Source organism: Apteryx rowi, unplaced genomic scaffold (genome assembly GCF_003343035.1).
Source record: "Apteryx rowi isolate R43461 unplaced genomic scaffold, aptRow1 scaffold_423, whole genome shotgun sequence".
NCBI classification, from domain to species: domain Eukaryota; kingdom Metazoa; phylum Chordata; class Aves; order Apterygiformes; family Apterygidae; genus Apteryx; species Apteryx rowi.
This window is the reverse complement of record NW_020450676.1, coordinates 119,008-139,999: the sequence shown is the minus strand read 5'-3', so window position 1 is coordinate 139,999 and position 20,992 is coordinate 119,008. Positions and strand designations below refer to the sequence as shown.

The window sequence follows — 20,992 nt, the reverse complement described above, 5'->3', positions numbered from 1 at the left end:
TTTTTCCATATTAGCATTAAGCTGGTTTCTGTTTTTGATGAGATTAGTCTTTTAGCTATAGCTACTTGAAGAATTTGATTTTGCTGTATTATTAGGCATTCAGGAATTTTAGTCTTAAGTATGTAGACCTTGTAAGAGGGGTATACATCAGATATTTTAAAATGGATTTGGTACTTGGCTTTTCTATCTTGAAGTGTTACCTGTTCCCAAGAGGCGTGTTATTGATATCCCATTAGCAAGATTGTGTCAGAAGTTAATTACAGTGGGTTCGAATTGCCTTTGCAGTAGCACCTGCAGTATTTCTCGCAGTTTTTCTCCTGGTTGCAAGCCCCTCAAAGACTCTCTTTCCAAGTCGTTGGTTTTCTCTTGCTCCCGTGTAGATGTCCCCACCGGTTGTTCGTTACGCTTCCAGGACACTTGGCTCTTGCAGCAACCTCCTTGTCATCTGCTACTCTGAATCTGATTGCTGTTATTTCATTACTAATATGAATTATGATTCTTACTGTCCTGGCATCTAATATAGAATAGAAGTCTTGGTTGTAGACCAGTGCTATGCTGAGCTAGGCTTCAATACAATCCAAAGTGAAATCTGGGCCTGACAGCTCGTTTATTTGCTTCTAAACATTCAGAGGACTCCAGTGGGGAAGAAATGATGGTGGACAAGAACTGAGGAAAGAGGGGGAGGTAATGGAGTACAAAAGAGTGTGTTCAGTTTGGAGAGGAATTATTGTCAGCAGTGCTGAGTAGCTGCACCACTAATACAGCTGATATGTTAATATGCATTTAAAGTCTTTTGTGTACTGTCCTGCGTATGAGGCACTCGGTGTTTGTCCTAGCAGCACATTCAGTTTTGTGTTTGTGACTAAGCTAACACTTAAACTCTGAAACTATAGTATTTTCAGTGTACTTCAGTAATGTGTCAGATGGTTTAGTGCCTTGAAAGCAAAAGGGGAAATCTGGGGTTTGTAGACTCACCTGCGTAAGATAGATTGAAACAGCAGGTTTGGGAATTTTGAAAGAGGAACTGGTTAGAAAGGAAGAACAAAAGAAGTGATGGAAGTCAGAGGGAAGCTGGTTTTTTTTTTTTTTTTTTTTTTAAGGTTAGTGAATTTAATTGTGTATGACTCTAGAATCTGGAAACTAGACTTGTATTCTGTTTTCCCTCAGTATAAAATTCCCTTATTGCTTTCTTCTTTTTTCAAAGAATCCTTACTGAAGAGACAAGAATTATGCCAAGCCCATTTCTGTTTTGCTGGTAAGGAATACTTATTCCCAACCAGAAGGATAGTATCCCAGGTGGTAAGGGAGTTTGGGTCTTGTTTTTGCTTTATCCCTTGATCATGTTAAGTGTTTGAACTGCAAGTATTTTTGTTTGTCAGCTACATCTATATTTGGATTGTAGATATCAAAGGATTTGGAAGAACCAGTAACATAGGTAATCTTCTAGTTGTGAATGCCTGTGTTTAACCAAATACAGGAAAAATACGACTCCAGAGAATTGGACTGTGGAATCTATTATAGGTCTTTTGGCTTCTTCGAGTTTTGAGACAAAGTATTCCGATACTGGGTAATCATACTTTTTTGTAGATCTACATAATTACAACTAGAAGTGAAAGATAGGGGTTTCTGCTTTCAGGTCACATATAAAACTTACCAAGAACTGAAGAAATTCCACAAGCTCTGTCTACCTTTGAATCTAGTAATTTGTTGTACACTGACTTTAGAAGTCTGTAATGACTGAAAAAAAATTGTATGCATGACAAAGATGAGAAAAGAGGCTAAAAGAATAACTTTTAGTTGAGGGAAGAGAAAAGAGAAGATATAGAGGTTAGCTGTGAGTCTTTGAAAGATACCTTTTTGTATCTTAATTCATCAATATGATGATTAAGTAAGGCAAGACAGATTTCATAATTCACAATAATAAGTGAATGCAGGGATATTGACAAAGCAGAGAAGTATCATCTCCAGATCTATAAATCACATGGGATTGTGTTCTCAGTATATTTCAACAGGTATGAAAGTTTAAGCAAGCAGTTAAGACCTGGGATTCAGAGTACCTATTACAAACAAGTCAGTAACTCACAAGAAGTCTGGAAAAATCCAGTTCTGCAGACTTTGACACCATTTACTGCTAGAAAGATGCATGTGAAAGAGCACAAAACCAAGTCTTCACTTCCATTCTGTATGAAGTTCTACAAGCAAATGGCAGTTTTATGTTTCAGGCAGGTCTTCACAGGATCTTCACTGTCTGAAGATCTGGTAGGAATTGAAATTTATACCTTTCTCTGTTCTCTTCTTCCTTTCCTGAGCATTTTGGAGCCAACTTAACAAAATCTATACTTTAGATACTTGGAAATTCTGTAGTGTGCTGAGGGCTAGTCCTCCCGGTAGTCAGTGTAATGGCACAGTAGTTTCTGAGAGACCAGGCTCAGTAGTTTGAGTTCAAGCAGATAATCACTTCCTCCTGGGAAGAAGTGGAGACACTTCACATATGTCGTTCTCTTAGGTGAGCTTGGCTGAAGATTGCAGGAAGTCGTGTGCTTCTTTTTCTTTATCTATGGCAAACAGTGAAATCTGTTGTTTATTAGCCAAGGAAATAATGGCAAAAAGCAGTTCAGAATATTTGTGTCTCTGCTGAGAGACTGAAGAATTCATTGGTGCATAATCTGGTGGTTGTACTGAAGGAGAACATAGGTGATTTAGAAATAACACTTCAAGACTGTGCAGGTGTCAGAAAAAACAAAATCTGTTTTCTCATTTTGGACAACCAGATTCAGAAATTGTCAGTCAGAGTGTGAGAAAACAGAAATGGCGTATCCTAAGGCCAGTAGTAAAACATCACCAATTTCTGTCTAACACAGAAGTTGTTATAATCAACAGGAAGAAAATTATTTTGGATTCTCTTACGATAGATGAAAATAAACTTATCACTGTATATAGAAGCCGGTTGCTGCCAAAGGATTAGCGGTTGTGACCTCAGGCATAAGGCAGAAAGAACAGACCCAGTGTTTAATGTTTCATTTTTGAAAAGGGTTAATTTTCTAATGAGAGGATCTTCTTCTGTTCAGCGGTTTCGACAAATACGTTTAGACAAACTTGAAAGCTGAAAGCTTGTTAAGAAGAGTTGATTAAATTGTGGAATATTGGCTTTTTGGCCATTAAAGAACAGGGTAGTCCTGATTTAAGGCCCATTCTAGTATAGTGACAAAGCAAAGACAGCAATTATAATTAGAAAACAATGTATAAGCACAACTGGTATGCATTACAAATGTAGAAAATAGATAAGATAACCTTAAAGTACTCAGGAAAAATCCATGGCTTGCAGGAACCACAAAGATGCCTATCATGGAATAATCTTAATAATATACAGGTTTCAAGATTGTTCATATCAGAATAGGAGGATTTTTTAGTAAGTACTCTTGCTTTATATTTGGAGAGAAGTAGGATAATTTGTTCTTTGATAATCTGAGGATACCGTGTAATCCATCCACAACTTGGGAGGGTGTTATACAAGTGTACTAACTCATGGAGCCATTAATTTGTAACTTCTTGTTGGAGTTCTTAGGACACTAGGGAAAGTCCAAAAGACTTGTATTGTTCCAGCATTCAGAAAGAGAAACAGGATATTTCTTTTGAAATCACTTAGACTCCAAGCTGTTATAGGAAAAAATGGTAGATAAACTGAATTCTTTTGAAAGAAGTAGTATAAAACTGAATGAGTGATAGTCAAATACACTTTTATGGAAAATAGGTCTTGTCAAACAAATCTGGTTTCTTTGATTGCTTAGCTGAGTAAAGAAATTATATAGATGCATTACATTTTTTTTAGTGTATCATTTGTTCAATTTAGATGATTTAAGTCTCTCTTAAGGTATCATTCCCTGAAATAAGTCTTTAAATAAGCCATCTTCTCCTCACTTTACAGTTGCCCTATATTCTTGGCATATGCTTTCTGTTATTGGGAGAGTAGGGAGAGAGGAACAGAGGTAAGGTAGCAATGGTTTTATGTGGATGCAAACCTCACATTAAGGCAGACTACTGGAGGAGAAGCAGCTGTGAGCAGGGTACCTCATGTTAATCATATATGCATACAATATTATTTGTAATGTATGATCCCCGTTTTTACAAATATGAAAATATGGTATTAGACTTCTGTAAAACATTGGAATCAGATTGCATCTGTGCTGGGAATGCTTTATTTGATTTTATTTCCCAATATTGATTTTATTCTAGCGTTCATGCAGCTACATAGGCAAATGTGTACTTTTGCATTGGTAGGGTGAAATGTGCTATATAGGTAAAAGCATAGTTTTGTGGATAACTGTGAATAAATGCAATTATATATGTCACAGTAGGAGATTAAATAGGCTCTTTTTCTTGAGAAGATTAAGATGGTAGAGGTGCATTCCTGGGGAGAAAATAAAGGGTCACAGAAGGGTTCTTTGACTAGCAGAGAAAGAAATGACAAGTGCTAAGGACTGGAAAGTGAAGTCTGGCAAACTCAAAGGTATAAAATAATTGAAAAACGGGAGTATGTACACAATTTTGTTCTAAGTCCTCAAGTAAAAGTAAACATTGGTTGTTCAAATCTTGTACATAATAACCAGGTTTATCCTGTTCGCGTCTAATTAAAATGTGAGCCAGTTCAGGTTAAAAAAAATCTAGACAAATAGCTATGAAAAGAAGATTGAAACCAATCTTTGCTTAGGTCCTGGATGGGAGCCAGTATTTCTATAACTTGTTTCTGTCTTGCCTTAAAGATCAGTGAAGATGTTGCTGTATGTAATACAAATTAATGAGTACTGTAGAGTAAGATTTAGTTCTTGCATGTAGGAAACAACTTTTAAAAATAGGCTGTTTCCATAAGAGTAGTTTTTCCTCTGTTTCATCTCATGCATATAATTTTCAAGTATTAGTTGAATCAAGTGTTTTACGGACTATAAGGTTTGAAGAGAAAAGTAGGCTAGTCTTGTTTGCCATGCAGGTTCAAAATATAGCATTGCCCACAGGCAGCAAATCTGGTTACTTTCTTTAATGTCTCAAAAGTAGACCCTCTTCAGCTGAAGAGCAGCATGGTGTCTTGTTTTTCTTCTTATCCATTCAGGGAAAGCCTTGCAGACCTAACCTTATTTAAAAAAAGGAATATCCAACTATTTTGAGAATGTACTGTTTCTAAGGCAGATTGTCTACAGTTCCAAAGAAGCCCCTCTCTTCCCCCCCCCCACCCCACCCCATTTTTAGCTGGCCTAACTTGCAGACTAGAGATGTGGTAGAAACTTGAGACTTTTAAACTAATCACAGTTGTGACATAATATAGTCTCAGTGACTGGATCAAAGGTTTCCCAGTTTTATTCCATCTCATTTAAACTGCTTCTGGAATTCTGCATTGAAAGCTGTACAGTTGTGGCAGGGTTTGTCCGAAGCCTCTGAATGCATTAATCGTTTTAAAGATGCCTTTACCTTGTATTCTTGTGCACTTTTTTGTGCTTTAGCCATCTTTTGTAAGATTGCAGAGGAACTATATAACTCCATTTTATATATATATGGGTGTATAATTCCATAAAGTAAAATTACTAAACTTAAATGTTTGTTCCAATTTAAACACAGAAGAGTCATATACTCAATTTGGAAATTTCTTACAGTTTGACGTTTGCATGGTAACTGCTCAGAAGATGCATATATAATTCAAACGGCACTGTTGGTTTTAGTACATATGAATATACTCCTAGAATATATGTTGTATCTGGAAAAAATGATCTCTTGTGAAATATTTTACTTATTGATTGCAGTAGCAACAAATATGTATACTAAATCTTCTTATTTTAGCTATATTATATTTCATATATGTTCAGCTGTGTGATATTTTGCTGGAAAACTAATTTCTTGTATTTTATGAGAGTTCTTTGGGGTTAGGTATTCAGTCTGTGGAAGCCTGTTTGTGTTGGACCACGTAACTTTGTTAAAACCTTCCCTCCCCCTGCAAATTCCTTTCACGTTTTTCCCTCGTTAGTTGTTATTCATTAACGGTTTCATGTAGTAGCTACTGGAGCTGATAACAGGAAAGATATACGCTCCTTGCTAAGGATGGTAGCTTACACAGCAGCGCTCGTGTTCGCCTCTCGTTTTGTGATGGTACCTGCATGGCAACTAGCATTGCTCTCCCTGTCTTTCCCCTGCGGATGCCTCTGTGCAGTGTTTTGTATGCGCTGAGTTATCGTGGGCATTGGTGATCGTTTCCTAATGTGGGAAACTGCCCTTTCTTCCTACTTCCCTCCTCACTCTTTCCCTGGTTATTTGTGACAGGGATTTATGAAAAATATCTTGAAATGAGGTTTGGAAAAAAAACATGATACTAAGTAGCAATATGTTATCATCAGTTACTGTGCTTTTTTTCCTTACTAATTGGGTTCAGTTTGAAGTAAAATCTCACAACAGATTGTGAGAGTGCCTCATACGGTTGCAAGTAAAGCTAGGCTAATACTGCTGCGTTATTAAAAGTCTCACATAGCCAAAGAGAGACAGATTTTACTGCAATAATGTTGTTTCAGCAGTGACATTGATCTGTTTCTCAGATACGGTATCGAGTTAAACTGTTGCAAGAGAGGGTAGGAAGTTAGAGATCACCTCAAGCTAACAGAAAGCCAGTGGATGTTTCCGACGCGCAGCCTGCAAGCGAAACAAGGGCGCGCTGTTTGCCAAGGCAGCCCGCCCGCCCGCGATCGGAAGGAGCGTGTGGAAACGCATACAGTCAAGGGATACATTAATTCAAAATATAAAAATAAATTATGGTTAATAATTTCATGTTACAGACCTACCCCAGAGCTTTCACTGTAAATCTTTCTAATTTTTCTTTTCACTGAATTTCTTTTCTTTGTGTGGTAATTTTTTTATAAACTGGGAAAACAGATAATGCAAAATGCATTAAGTAAATACATAGGAAAATATTCCTTCTATTCTTACTTGATTTATAATTATTTAAGCTGTACTTTTAGCAAATAACATAAAAAGCTGTCTAATGATCTTTTTCTCTGTCAATTTACTACTCTGTAAAAGTAACTAAAATGAAATAAGTAGTTATTGAAAGCATACTGTGGTATTAAAACACCTATGAAGCATAAGACAAACCGAAGTTATCTGACCAATATCCATTTGAGGGAGAAAATTACAACAGCATTTTTATAAGATTTATCCCTGGGAACAGACATCTAGCATTTTCTGTTTAAGTGTGTTCTTGGAAGGTATGTACTCTGTACATACCCTGTGATTAAACAGATAGTGGAATAATACACACTCTTAGTTTACCTGGTATTTGTTCCATGTACAATTGTTAAATCGAATCCTTGTAGGGGTTGATATTCATGTGGTTCTCCCCCCCTCCTTCTAGCAATTTTGGCAAAACCACATATCTCACTCTGCGTTTCAAAGATTAGTTGTTCTTGTTTTTTATGATAGTCTTTAAAAAAAAAACCCCCCCCCCCCCCCCCCCCCATGGTAGATGCATGTTGTCCTCCACCTTTCCATGTTCCTAGTGACCATAGGTGTCTTGACAGTGGCACCCTCTGCCTTCGATCCGTTTGCTGTTGACCTGGACTCCCCAGGGACTTCACATCTTTCTTCTTCAAAACTCATTGGGCACAAGTCAATTCTGGCTTTCCTATCACTAAGTTTGTATATCTGTTTAAAAATAAAAAAGCCCCAAACTCCATGTTTAATTCCAGTTTTTGAAGTGCAAGATTGTTTTATGAATAACAAAAAGGAGAAGGTAATGGCAGAGCCCGATTCTGCTCTCCTCGTGGTGGAAGACAAATGAATTCAGTGGTGTTACACCAGAATGTGTGAAGTGGGAGTGGGATTTGGCTGTCTTAAAGCTGGAAGGTTTTAAGACAGAAGCTGACTGTCTGTAGCTATATGTTTTAGGTATTTTGATTGAATAGTAGGGGAGGGAAGGGTAAGTTAATGTATACTATATCTTCTAATACTACACTTTAACTTTGATAAAGAAATGCTGCCTTGCTTTAAAGGAGCTTAATGGCAGTTGGGAACTAAAATATTTTCCAGAGAAAACACACATATGTAAAATATTCAACCATTAAAGAATTCTGCTGCCCATCACACACACTGATGTTTAAAAAGAATTATTACATGCATCACAGTGTGATGCACATAATAGTTAACAGAGCAGAAAAAATCTTCTCTGTGTCCAGGTAAATTATGTATCCAATTGAATGTATTATTTCCTAAAAAAATGGAGAAGACAAGATATTTTGGTGTATGTCCAGTGGAGCATAGTGTCTGTTACTCTGGTTCAGATGCACCCTCTTTCTCTTACCAAAACCCCCACCATATACAAATGATATAGATGTTAATATTGAACTCCTCTTTTGATGGTTATGGGTCTATAATAATTATGTATAATATACATGTGTGTATTTATGAAATGATAAAGGAGGAGAGGTGTATTGATCTAATATGTATCCGGATGTATACATTTTTAATCTAATATATTTAGAAATTACTGAAGTGGTTCCTATTCTGCTGGCACTAACGAAGAAAAGACTTCTGACCATGTTAGCAGTGTCTTGTAATTCATAAAAATTGTTGAAATCTTGAAACTAGATATTTGTGTTATGTTTACATTTCTGTTCCACTGATTTGTGATGTGCTAGTTTTTTAAAGTGTGGTTCCTGAATATTCTAATAGATAGTGAGCCCATACCCAGCATTTTTATATTTTCAGTGTGGACTAATCACATTTTACAAAGTAAAATTGAATGGAGCTATGTATGAAGTTAAGATTAAAATATAGTCAGATATCAGTTAATACATTACGGACAGAGAACATGTGAAAACCGGTCATTGTTGCTTGAGTTTCCCAGATTTTTTGCTGGAATTAATATTTTGATAGAGTCCTATGCAATTCTGCTTGCCTTCGGCTGAGTGATGTGAAGTGTAACTGAACTAATGACTCACTGTGGTGAGAGGGTGCTTTTTAAGAATGTAGTGGGCTTCTTATTGTACAATACTGTGGCATGTATTTGCCCTTTTTTCTCTGGTGAGGCTGCCTAATTTTTGCATTGTTTTAGTCTTTGTCTGTCAAGCACCCACGGCACACCTTCACATCCCTCCTAAAATCCTGTTCTGTGTCTGTAGGATAGACAGTGTTCCTTCACTAGTTACTCCTATTTTGTCTTGTTTGTGTTAAATCTGTCGTCCTTGTGGTACAGATCATATATGATTCTGTTTTGTAATGACTGCTGCACGTATTCTTAATCATATTATTTTCTGCTCTATGCAGAGTTTTCTTCTGCAGACCTCAAAGTGTATTTCAACATTATGTTTAAGTTCTTTTTTTTTCCTTTATTTAATGAAAGATGAAGAATCATAAATGTAAAAATGAATTTCCTTATATTCTTACAGGAAATCAATGACTGTGATCGCAGCATAGCCTTTAATACCTGACTTAATCTCTTGCTCTAATTCCTGGACTATATTTTTGCTTTGTTATAAAGTATTGGTTCACTGAATCTGACTTTCTAATGTTATACACACTGAATGTGTAGTACTGTATGTATGTAGTATGTATGTATATAGTTTTAGAAAGTAAAGTCAAATTTACAAGAAACATGAAAACTGTTGTCTGAAAGCTTTTCTTTTAAGAAAAAATTCCAGAATAAGGACATGACCTACTATAAGCTTATTCATGGGTTGGGGTCATCATGATTTCTTTTTTTCTTCCTTTTAGATAAATGAATAGTATTTTTAATTGATATAAGAATGCTTTATTGGAAGATAAGTAATAAGTAATAAGTAATCAATTAAACTATATTATGCCATTAACCTTGTTAGACACCCCTCTTTCTCCTCCTGTTCATGTTCTGAATACAGAAGATACCTAGTCAGAGGAAGGAAGTATTACAAAAAAGAAAAAAATATTAGTTCCTGCTGGGGTTTTTTGGCTTGTTTCTTTTTAGAAGAGCTTAGTCTGAAAGTTTTTTTTGTGTGTGTGTGTGTAATACTACAGTTTGAACATACGGGATTTCAAAAAGAATACTTCTTACATAAAGCCATTAAGTTTATGTCTCCCCTGCCATCACTCAAATAAGGTGAAGGATTTCAATTGCTGTTGTAAGCAACCAGGGATAGCTTGAATGAAATTTCCACTGCTTGTAAGTGGGTGCAGTTGAATGCAGATGATGTCAAACTAGCTTTTAGAACAAAGCCAATGAAATTATGTTTGAATAAATGTTGCACAGTAAATTAGATAATTTTAGATAATGAATTATTATTACTCAGATAATAAAACTTACAGGTAGAATTCGGATGGCTGTAAGTGGCTGGTCTTTGTTGGGTATGGAGCCGTAGTGTAATTTTTTTTTTTTTTTTTTTTTTTTTTTTTTTTTTTTTTTTTTGGAAGTCCTCTGTTCTGGCTGATAAGCTAAGCCATGAGCCAAAGTAAATTAAGGTGCATTAAAAATGCTGCTTTTTTTTTTACCACAAAAATGTAGTTTTGGCAATGCAAATATGAATTAATTATTTAATGAGATGGAAAGTAGCCTTCTGTTTCCTTAAAACAACACACTTTTTTTTTCCTTATTTTTCCTAGAAACTTCGGAAAAGTGCTTTGAAAACCCCCATTTTCCATGTTTTCAGTCAAACAAGCTCTCATAATCAAGGATATATTTTGCCTTTTGTTTATAGAAGCCAATACTTACTTAGAACTGGTCTTTTAATTATGATGGTAGCTGGTAAGACACTGAGCAGTTTTTACAACCAGACAAGTAAAATCATTCTCTGTAATTGATTTTGAAGCTGCAACCTCCTACACCCCAACTAGTAACCACATCAATGAATGTAGCCACTGTTCATTGAAATATTGAATTTTTACAGTTTGGGATAGTGCAAACGACTCAGCTGAGCAAGCTTTTGTTTGATTGAATAACTTAATTCTTGCTTGCAGTGCTATGGGTGATGATGACTTCTTATGGTTTCTTGATTCTTCAATGCAGGTTTAAGATGAAATGGAAAAATAGGGTATAGAACGATGGTGTACAAATGTACCATGATTGTCCAGAAAATAAAGAAATAGCTTAGCTAGCAGTCATGGTGATTGGCTTGTGACAGTGCAGTTACATGACTAGAACTGAACATCACTGGAGGAAAGGGGAATTCAAAATATTACAAATGTTAAGCAGGGCAAAAAAATTATCTTACATTATTCTACTTATTGTGGCACTTGACAGCTGTAGCTATGTAGATAGAAGTAAAGAATGAAAAATCTTGGTGTAGAAGGCCCCTGTGTTGTGCTGCAGGTCCAGCTGCTAAGCCCCTTCAGTGTTAAAATCTAAACATTTGCAGGGGATGGTTTGGTTGGTTGTTTTGTTTTTTAATATCGGGGCCAATAACTTTTTTGTCTCTCGGTGGTTTTGCCTTCATTTAGTATGTTTTCCCTCCTGTTTTCCCCTGTCCCTGACCCAGAACTCCCAACGGAAAATATTTAGCTATGTAATTGTTCAGAATTGTTTGTTCTCTATACAGGAACTGTGGATCTGAGATTGTATTGCCCTTCCTAAAGAGACTTTTTAAAATACAGTCCGTGTCCGTCCCCCCCCCCCCACACACACACTTTACTTGCTCAAAAGTGCTGTTCAGTCTCTGGAGCAACATGAATATTAGTGCTTCCCCCCATCAAAATTAATCAGTTCTGAACAGTTAATTGAAGGATGTAGAATAACTGGCTTTCTTTACATGTGTGTAGTAATCACATGCTGGAGAAATTTAAAATTAGTAGGCTATCTAAATGTGAAGTTAAAATGTGTCCAAGTTGTAGCTGTACAGAATTTGGGATATTTCTGATCAAGCCAGTTTATGAATTCAATTTTAAAATGTCATATCATGTGAAACATTGAATTTGTGCATTAGAAAATGTAGTATTTTTGTAGTGGAATTCTTGTTTAAAAATTCTTTTATATTTACAGAGAAACTGAGTCATACAACTATTTTTAAAAGTTTGCACTTCTTTAAGGCTATTTATTTTCTAAAAAAGAGGACTTGAATATTTTTGACAAATATACACATGGTGTTACACTAACAAACGGCCATGCAACATATATCTTACATAATGAAGAAATTGAATATACAAGACCTACTCTATTTAACGTATATATTGAAAATTTACAGTCTAGCCAATAGTTTTTAAAAAAAAAAGTTTTTTCCTTATTTGGCAGTATTTTTCTACAGTTTGTTCAAATATTCCTCTCGGTGTGTTTTGGTGAATACTGAAGTCTAGTCAGTGACAACCTGAGGTACTAAACATTTCTGCCTTACTTCGTTGTCTTCAAAGGTAATCTTTTTGTTCCTTTTAGGCTCTATCCATGAGTTGTGTATTACAGCGTTATTCGGCATGGGATCTGCTTCCACTATTGAAACAACTCGTTTTTTCATTTTACTTTTCAGAACTTTCTGAAATTTTTGCCTAGTGAATGCATAAAGTAGAGGGTGAAATATAGTTGTTCCATATGCCATTACTAGAAAACATAATCGCAGCTTTACCAAAAGGTCACTTGGGCCCAAACATAAAATTGTAGTGTTTAAAACAGAGATTGGTGTCCAGCAGAGAAGAAATGTTGAAATAATCAAGAGGGACATTCTGAAGACTCTCTTCTGCCGCTCTCGTCGCTCCCGGTGCCGTTTTACAGCTCGGCGTAGGGCAATTATTACAGAAACAGAAGTCCTTACGCCAAAGACCACGTTTCTTCCTCCGCTGCTTTGTGACACATCAGTAGTCTCGTGTTGAGTGGTTAAAGAAATAGTTTTTTTCTTTCTAGCTTTTTTCTTTTGTCCTGTTGTAAATCTGGTGCCAATTCGAATATTAAGAGCCTGGAGGATTTTGGTGTATGTAATTAGCATTACTACAACGGTGAAGAAGAAGATTGGAATCTGAACGAGAAGGTGGTAGTACATTCCCAGCTCTGTGTGGTATTCATTTGTACTGACGCACAAAAGTGTCTTATTTTCCCAAGTACTCGCGCTTTGAAGACTGAAAAAATTGACTTCAATGAAAGGAATCAGGAAGGAAAAAAGTGAAATGATCCATATTGATGTCATTAATATCACAGCCCTTCCCATGGTCAGAATTCGATTGGCAGGTTTTACAGAGATATCGTATCGATCCAGAGTGATAGCGAAGACGTTGATTGCAGTTGAAACGCTTGCAAAAGAGACACAAGCCTCGTGGAAGCAGCAGATTAGAGCAGTGTTACTCTCCAGTGAAAGCAGAAGGATAACTATAGTCAGAGGAATACATCCCACACAAATTATTACATCAAGTACATGAAGGTTCATTGTAATTATGTTACTGACAGAATTGATTAAGTTGGATTTCATACAGTAAAGTACCAGCACGGTGAGGTTGCTGCCAAGTCCCAAAACAATTTCTAACATCAAAAATCCAGTGAGAGAAACTTGAAAGCTTAATGGATATGACAGTGGTCGGTACATGTTGGTGTCGATGTCGTCAAGGGCATCTCGAACTGTAATGTTAGATTCAGACTGCATGTTGAATTCCAGGATGGGGGAGAAACACATTCTTTTGTTGCAGTTGTTTTTTCTCCTGAAAGGTGAAATAAAATATGGAACTATTTGATTTTTAACACTTGCTGTTATTTTGGACAAATGCTGGGGAAGGAGGAGGGAAGAAAAGCATCTGTTCTTACCAAACTCTTAATTTACTGTGTGTTTAGAGCTTTAACTGACATGGATTCAAAAGTCTGAGGATCTAAAATAAGATCTTTCCATTTTAAAGGAAAGCAGGAGTTGTTAAAAAAGAAAAAAGTAAAAGCTTCCACTTATGGCAACAAAGCTTTATTTATTGTGATGTGGCTTTTACAAAGGGCTCCTTCATTGAATAAACTCTACTGTGCGTTGCTTTTGTGTTGGGTGTTGAGGGCCATTTTAGGAGAATGCTGTTAAGTATTAACAGATTAGTACTCAAGATCATTTTAAAAAGTCTCTTGTAAGAAAAGAGAGTGAGAGGAATGTGGAGCACTGCTGCTTTTGTACCATCAAAAGAACATTTAAATTATTTTATGGCAATTTAGCAATCTCTCTTTTGGAGAATTTATAATAGTCTTATGGACTGAGACTTGAAGATCTTTAATTTTTGCAGAATTTTATAGAGCTTGAAGACTTCTGTTTGTTCACTTTTATCTTACTAGTGTGCATCTACATGTACGAAACCTATCACTACAATGAGTGAAGCTTATATAATTTTGAATGCAAACTTATGTAGGTTTAGGGTAATGGAGCTGATAATAAAAATGCTACCTTTCCTTCTTCTGATTTGAATATTCAATGTCAAGAAATTGTATGAAAAGGAAGAGTATTTCATTTTATTTCAGCATAGATTTAGGGAGTAATTTTAGAAAAAATATTTAAATATAAAATTGTCACTTTCAGATTTTTTTTAAATACTGTAATCGGATCCAACAAATTTGTCTGTTTTATGTTTATCTTGCTTATGAGTAAGTGAGATTCAAAAGAATAGCATTTATTGCATCTAGGTGACTTTTATTTTGTGGCTGCATCTGCTTTGTTTTACACATGCCAACAGGCTGTAAGCATAGCACCTGCTTAAAATACCTGACACTTGTATTTATATTGTCAGCCAGTACTTGAGCTTTTAAGAGAGGTTATTCAATAGCTTGTTGTGATACTTGAGATATTTTTAAGTAGGCTTAAATTTAAGAGGGGATGTGTTTGGCATGAAAACAAATTTAAATGCAGAGCTTTGTTCCACTCTGAATACATTAAAAATGGATAGCACTAAGGAGAACAAAAATTAGCTCCCCCCCCCCTTTTAAAAATGAAAGTATGAATTAAGCACATTTGGGATACAAATATGCAAATGGGTCTTATCTGCAGTTCTAAAAACCTCAATTGCACAATACTATTAATTGCAAATTGTATGATGAAAATTCTTGGTATGCTTCACCAGCTATTTCACGTGTGCCTCTGGTGTTCTAATTCGCATCTCTTGTATTTATTAGTTTCAGGTGTGAAATGAAACAAGAAATATTTCAAAAGCTTTGTTTAATTTCTAATTTAGGCAACCTCTAATGGGTTTCTATTAAACCCCAGGAACATGATTTCCTCTGTGTATGTTGTCCTAGCTGTCAGTGTATTTCAGAACCCATTCCAAATGCATTACTTGATAAATTGAGTTATTTTGAATGTGTAAAAGCCAGGATGCAATCAAAAGCAGATCTGCTAAAACAAATGATTATCTTAACTCTTAATGTTAAGCTAACTGAAATTTTGTGAAAACAAAGTTCAAAATGCGCCAGACCTCGTAAATAGACAGATTAAACATCACATCTTTGTTGCATTGGTTAGATTTCAGGTAAATAAAAGGAGAAATATCAAGGTAGGCAAACAATTTACCAAACACATTGCCTTTCTGAGCAGTGCCTGTCCCTTGTAAATGTTGAACAGAGGTTGGGTGCATGCAGCTTCTGACCTACCTGTTTTCTGTGCCTCAAGGGCCTTTCAGATCGTTGTAGCAGCTTGTCATAAATTGATACCTGGTGTCACTGACAGGTATTTGACATGCATTTTCACCTGGCAACCAAGTTGTAGCTGGGCTTTGTTTCATTCCTTGCAGAATTTTTTTTCTTTTTTTTGTTCCAGCACTTCAGCAGCAAAAATTTTTGATTGAACATAGGGACTTCTTAATTGCCTGAGATACTTCTACAGACCAGTGCATATTCTTTGTGTCTGTTCTGAGTTTCAAGCCAGCAATAAAAATAAACTTTCTTTTAAGTGATGTTAATTTCTTTTCCCAGTTGCATTTTGTGGGAGCCTATTTTTATTTTCCAGGATTAAAAAAAAGAAAAAGATATCTGATCTCTGTGTTCAAAGTGTACATAGACATCCTTTAGTTAATCTGCGTATTTCTTTCTGTAAGACTCCTGCTCATTACTTTTGAGTGATGGCTTAGTCAAAGAAGTTGCTATACATCATAAAATCCAGTTCATGTGCTTTGAGAAAAAACATGAGTTACCTAATTTGGTTTATTTTCGTTAAAGGAGAATACATAACAGATCATAAAATTGAGAGAAAAATATCCATTAGTCATTATGACAAATAAGTTATTTAATGAGTGGTATAGAAAAAGCTTGATTAAACCCTTGTTCAGCTTGCTGGTGGAGTATGCACATTCTGCTTTGGGGAATTCATGTTTCATTGTTTCTTCATGCATCAGTAGTTTCCACAATTCTGGTTTTAAATTATAAATCCCTCTTTAAGAAATGCTCACCATTTTAAGAATCAATCATTACATTCTTCTTTTCAAAAAAATCTGAGCAGATGTATTAGTCTTCTGTGTATATTGTTGAAGCGTCGTGCACTTAAGTGGTAATATAAGTGTGTTCCATGTTTTGTTTCTATTTCCTTTTATGTCCTAAGAATACATTTTAGGGATGCATCCTGATGCTTGCAGATCATACAGCTAGAAAGATACCCGGTCAACTGCATTCTTCATATTGTCAGTTGTAAAATTGAATTTAGTTGCTGCATGCCCTTGTGAAGGGGAAGAAAAAAAAAAGGTTAAAAGTAGGGTTTATAATTAAATTTTTCTTTTATATAATGCACTTACTTCATGAATAAAAGATATCTAAAACTAGATCTTATAGATTACATTAGAAAATCTGTTTGTGTGTTCACTATTTCCTAATAAAATCAACTCATTCTGCTGTCACCTTGTATGCTTTTCGGACAAGTTTCCTTTTGTCCAAGTAGTGCAGGTTACAGAAAGCCCCAGCTAGAAGTAATAATCGCTGGACATCTGTGACTAGAGATAGAAAACAGAGTCTTCTAGCTCTTGTGAGCAGCTAGGTTTTACATATGTCTGTCCTCTTGTCATCAAAAGAGAAATTGAGCAGAGTCTTTTGCTTTATGGGAAGTATGGTTTTGTTCAATTTGCACACTGTTAAAATTTTCTTTCTTGGAATGAATGTGTTGCAAATTGATGTTTTTAATAAATGGCTTAAATGTACAGGATAATGCAAGAAATAAGTTTAAAAAAGGGGGAGGGGGGGATATTGAGCAAGTCAGAGATTAGTCATATTACCCAACCTTGATAAAGCAATAAGTATACAACAAATTACAGACTATCTGTGATCCTTCAAGGAATAAGTGAATAAATCTGTAACATATTTAACTGCCAATATTTGGAAATAGTGCTGAGGGAGAAAAAAATATTCCTGTTTGCATTTGTTTTTGTTTTTTAACAGTATGTTAGCTTAAACTGCACTGTCTTTATGTTGTATGAACAAAATAGATTCTTAATATTCTACAGGACTTTCATACAAAATAACATTTTTCTACCATTGTGTTTTTAATGGGGGAAAAAAATAGCATTTGAATAATATTTCCTGATCTCAAATACAACAAGATACTAGTGCTAAATGTAAGCCGAACTTGATATCTTCCTTTTTTCCTCCAAATTTTTTGTTAAACGTTGCTTATTCTGCATACCATAATAAGGAACAGATCTTACCTCCACTAAAGATTTGATAAATTCTCGATGCAGGTGAAGCAGTTCCAGGTTGGAGGGATTCATTTTGTTCACTTGTTAGCAGAGTAGAAGGGAAAGAGGGTAATAAGCATATCTTCAAAAAATGACCTTAATGAAAATTTGTGCCTGTACTGTGCCATTGTTTCAGCATACTGCTAATGTATACAACTGGTTTAGTTCTGGTTTAGAGGCTGCTGCAGTCTCCCACTCTTCCTACTGTAGAATCAATAAGCATCTGAAAATACATAATGAAAGTAATTTAACATACTGAAGGCTTCTCGTCTCCAGAGACACCACTGAGATTCAAGCTTTCAAAAAAAGAAAAGCTGTGCTTCTGAGAGGAAAGCTTGCAAGGGGCAGCTTTTGCAGAATGACAGCCTACCTTGTCGCTTCTCCTCACTGCAGAGAGATGCAGTGCATTCACTAATTTTGATTGGTCAGTGATGTTGGGCTTAAACTGTGCTTCATATATGGGATTGATTTCCCCCCCCTCCCATTTATATAAGGATCCTTCTATAAAAGGACTAAATTTACAGATGATTTATGAATTCTAGATTATATTAAGGGTATGCCGGTTTTATTTTTACCTTCTCACTCTTTACTTTGTATACACTGAAACCACATGACACTAAAAAAAAAAAAAAAAAATTAAATGTCTATTACTTAGAAAGCTTCCAGTGATTTATATTTGAATTTGCCTACTTTGTTTGTGATGTTCTTTGTTCTGAGAACATCTGTGATGTAAAACTGCCATGTCTTTTCTGTGAGCCATGCTGAATCTCGCCCGGTATGTTTATATGCAAGTCAACATTTAGGTCTTGTCTAAAAAAAAAATTATATTCAGGACAAGTTGACACCTGCACGTATATCAGGATTCATGTAGATTATCCGTACCCCTAAGATGGGTTGTTAATCCAGTTCAGTTCATGAATCAAACCCAGCAATTTTCATGATCCATCACTGATACCATGTACAATGCATGTATGGTAGTGTAGTTTGATAATGATAATTTTGTTGAAATGCTAACTCTTTAAAGAAGAATCTTGTATGTTCTACATTAATTTTTCTGGAGGTTTCACAGGTTTTTGTAAATATATGTCTTGTATGATATTCTTGACCTTCACTTTGGAGGGGTTGGGAGTTGTTCTATATTTTCACTTTTTGTTTCATAATCTATTTCTGGATCTGTTCTAGCAGTATAAACAGTGTTCACAACCAGATAATGAGGAGGAGGAGGAGAAGTGTAGCATGCTGTCAATATTAATTAGTACTAAAGCTATAATAAACTTTAGAAATTAGATATACAACCCCAAATAATATTTTTTAAATTAGCTTGCTAAAGCAAGTATTTTAAAAATATCTGAGTATAAAATGTTCTGCTGGTAATTATCCATCGCAAATAAGTATGGAGATTTCTGCGGCTTTTTTAGGATTTTAAAATTAAAAAAATTTTTTTTTTTGAAAAGCTTGATAAAATACTAAATGTTAAAGCATGGTTCATATATAGCAGATGTATTAGAAGGGCAGTTTGGCTCGAATTTTGGTGGGAGTCACATGTTTTTAAGTTGTGAATGCAATTATAAAATGCAGTTGTGTAACTTTTTTTTTTTTTAATACTTTTTTTCTCAGATAATTGATATATTATTTATCTACTGGTAACAACATACTTTCTTTTTTTAAATGGCTATATATTTATCTAACTTTCTTCCTATTCCCTACTCTTTTACCTTAAGAAAATACCTAAATAAAGATTGCAGAAACTTTGAATAAACATCACAGTGTAGCCAGCTGGCACCTAGTGAGTCTGAAGAGCAGCTGGTCAAGCTCTTTGAACCTTCTCTGGTTCATTTGCCTCCGAAGAGCTTGACACTGGTGATACCAGCATAGCTCTTAAGGGTAACATGAAAAAGAGGTTTCCTAGAGTGAAGGCATATATGCTAATGCATTTAAGAGATTTATTTGCCTCACTTCAAGTGTGACTGAGGATAGGTAGGGAAGCCTGTCTAAATTTAAACAGATGAGTCTCAATCTCACTTTCCAGTTCTTCTGAGTGTGCCTGAACAAAGATGGGACACTGGATGGGCTGTAATGTTAGAAAAAGATGGAATCATGGAGAAAGATGTAACAGGATTTTGGATATAGTTTGATTATATGGTGCAGAATGAGGGGAAAAAGTAAAAATTATCTATATTACAGGAGGCAATAATGGCAAAAGACTTGATCTGCAAAGAGTGTTTCAGCAGAACGATAAGGAGTTGAGTTTTGTTCATATCAAGCTTAAGTTTTCTGGAGGGACATCCAGGAGGAGAAGCAGCACCATATGGAGGCAATCAGGAGTAGGTGGATGGATAGACACGCTCACAAGCCATTGCTGTACAGATGCTAGTTAAGATGGTGTGAACAGATGACATCATCCTCAAAGGGTAGATTGGGAAGAGTGAGCAAAAAGAGCCATGTGCAGACACCCAACAGAGAAAGAAAAATGTGCTATCCTTATACCTGTTTCTACATCAGTACAGAATGGATGAGAAGGAAATAGCCTGACTGGTATTTTGGTGTGTAAAAAATGGGGTGGAAGAGTAATCAGAGGGTACAAATGTAGACGAACATCAGGAGTCTTAAACCAGAAGATTGGTGATGAGTCTTCAGACTGAGAGGGGCAACACAAGGTGGAGAGGGAGGACCCAGAATGCGACAGAGGATAGGACTGGGAAGGGTTTGTGTTGTTGTGTATGGTGTAGGGAGAGAAGAAATGTGGAGAGGCAGGAGTTTGAAGCAAGGTGGAACAGAAGGGACCACAGCTGTGTGCATACAAAGAGAGGCTGGATGCACCAGGGTAGAGGCATCCATAATTGCCATAGCATACACTCCTGTAGTACTTTAAATTGAATTCAGGAGTCATAACAGTCTACTAGTGTATGGTTTTTTTTCTGCTTTGCTGAGAGCAAACAGTTGGAAAGTTGTAGCATATTTGTTGTCTTCTTCTATCTTACCTGTTGTCTTACTTTCTACACACTGGAAGTAATGTCCTAAAATCCACTGTTACTGTGTTATGAAATGGTGATCTGTCATTTGTAGATCTGGAGGTGTAAACCCTGCTGGTGAGTTGGTAAGATCACCCATAATCCAGCTTGTTGTGGTGCAGGGTTTTTTTGGTTTTTGCTTGTTTGTTTGTTTGTTTGGTTTTTAAAAGACCGCTTAGGCTCACAAAGTCAAACAGTCATAAAGTAAGCATAGTAGGGCTGAATTAAGTGATTAATTCTAATGTTTTCCATTAGAGTTCTTGATTTTGCATCTTTAGCATTCTTTTAGCGTAGCTTTTGGATTTAACTTTACATAAACCTATCATGAACTGTCTAATGTTCAGGTGACGTGGAATAGACACTTTCTTGAAAGTATTTATTTTGGGAAACTGTGTCCA

The 20,992-nt window shown here is 35.7% G+C and overlaps 2 protein-coding genes across 11 annotated transcripts in view; one reads left to right on the top strand and one right to left on the bottom strand.

Moving 5' to 3' along the window:
• Positions 1-20,992, top strand: part of LOC112971020 (conserved oligomeric Golgi complex subunit 5-like) — a 159,152-nt gene that overhangs the window by 19,239 nt on the left and 118,921 nt on the right. The gene's annotated exons all lie outside the window — the stretch shown is intronic.
• GPR22 (G protein-coupled receptor 22) lies at positions 12,009-14,426 on the bottom strand. The gene has a single exon (XM_026076035.1). The coding sequence runs from the start codon at positions 13,581-13,583 to the stop codon at positions 12,282-12,284; it is 1,302 nt and encodes a 433-aa protein (XP_025931820.1). The 5' UTR covers positions 13,584-14,426; the 3' UTR covers positions 12,009-12,281.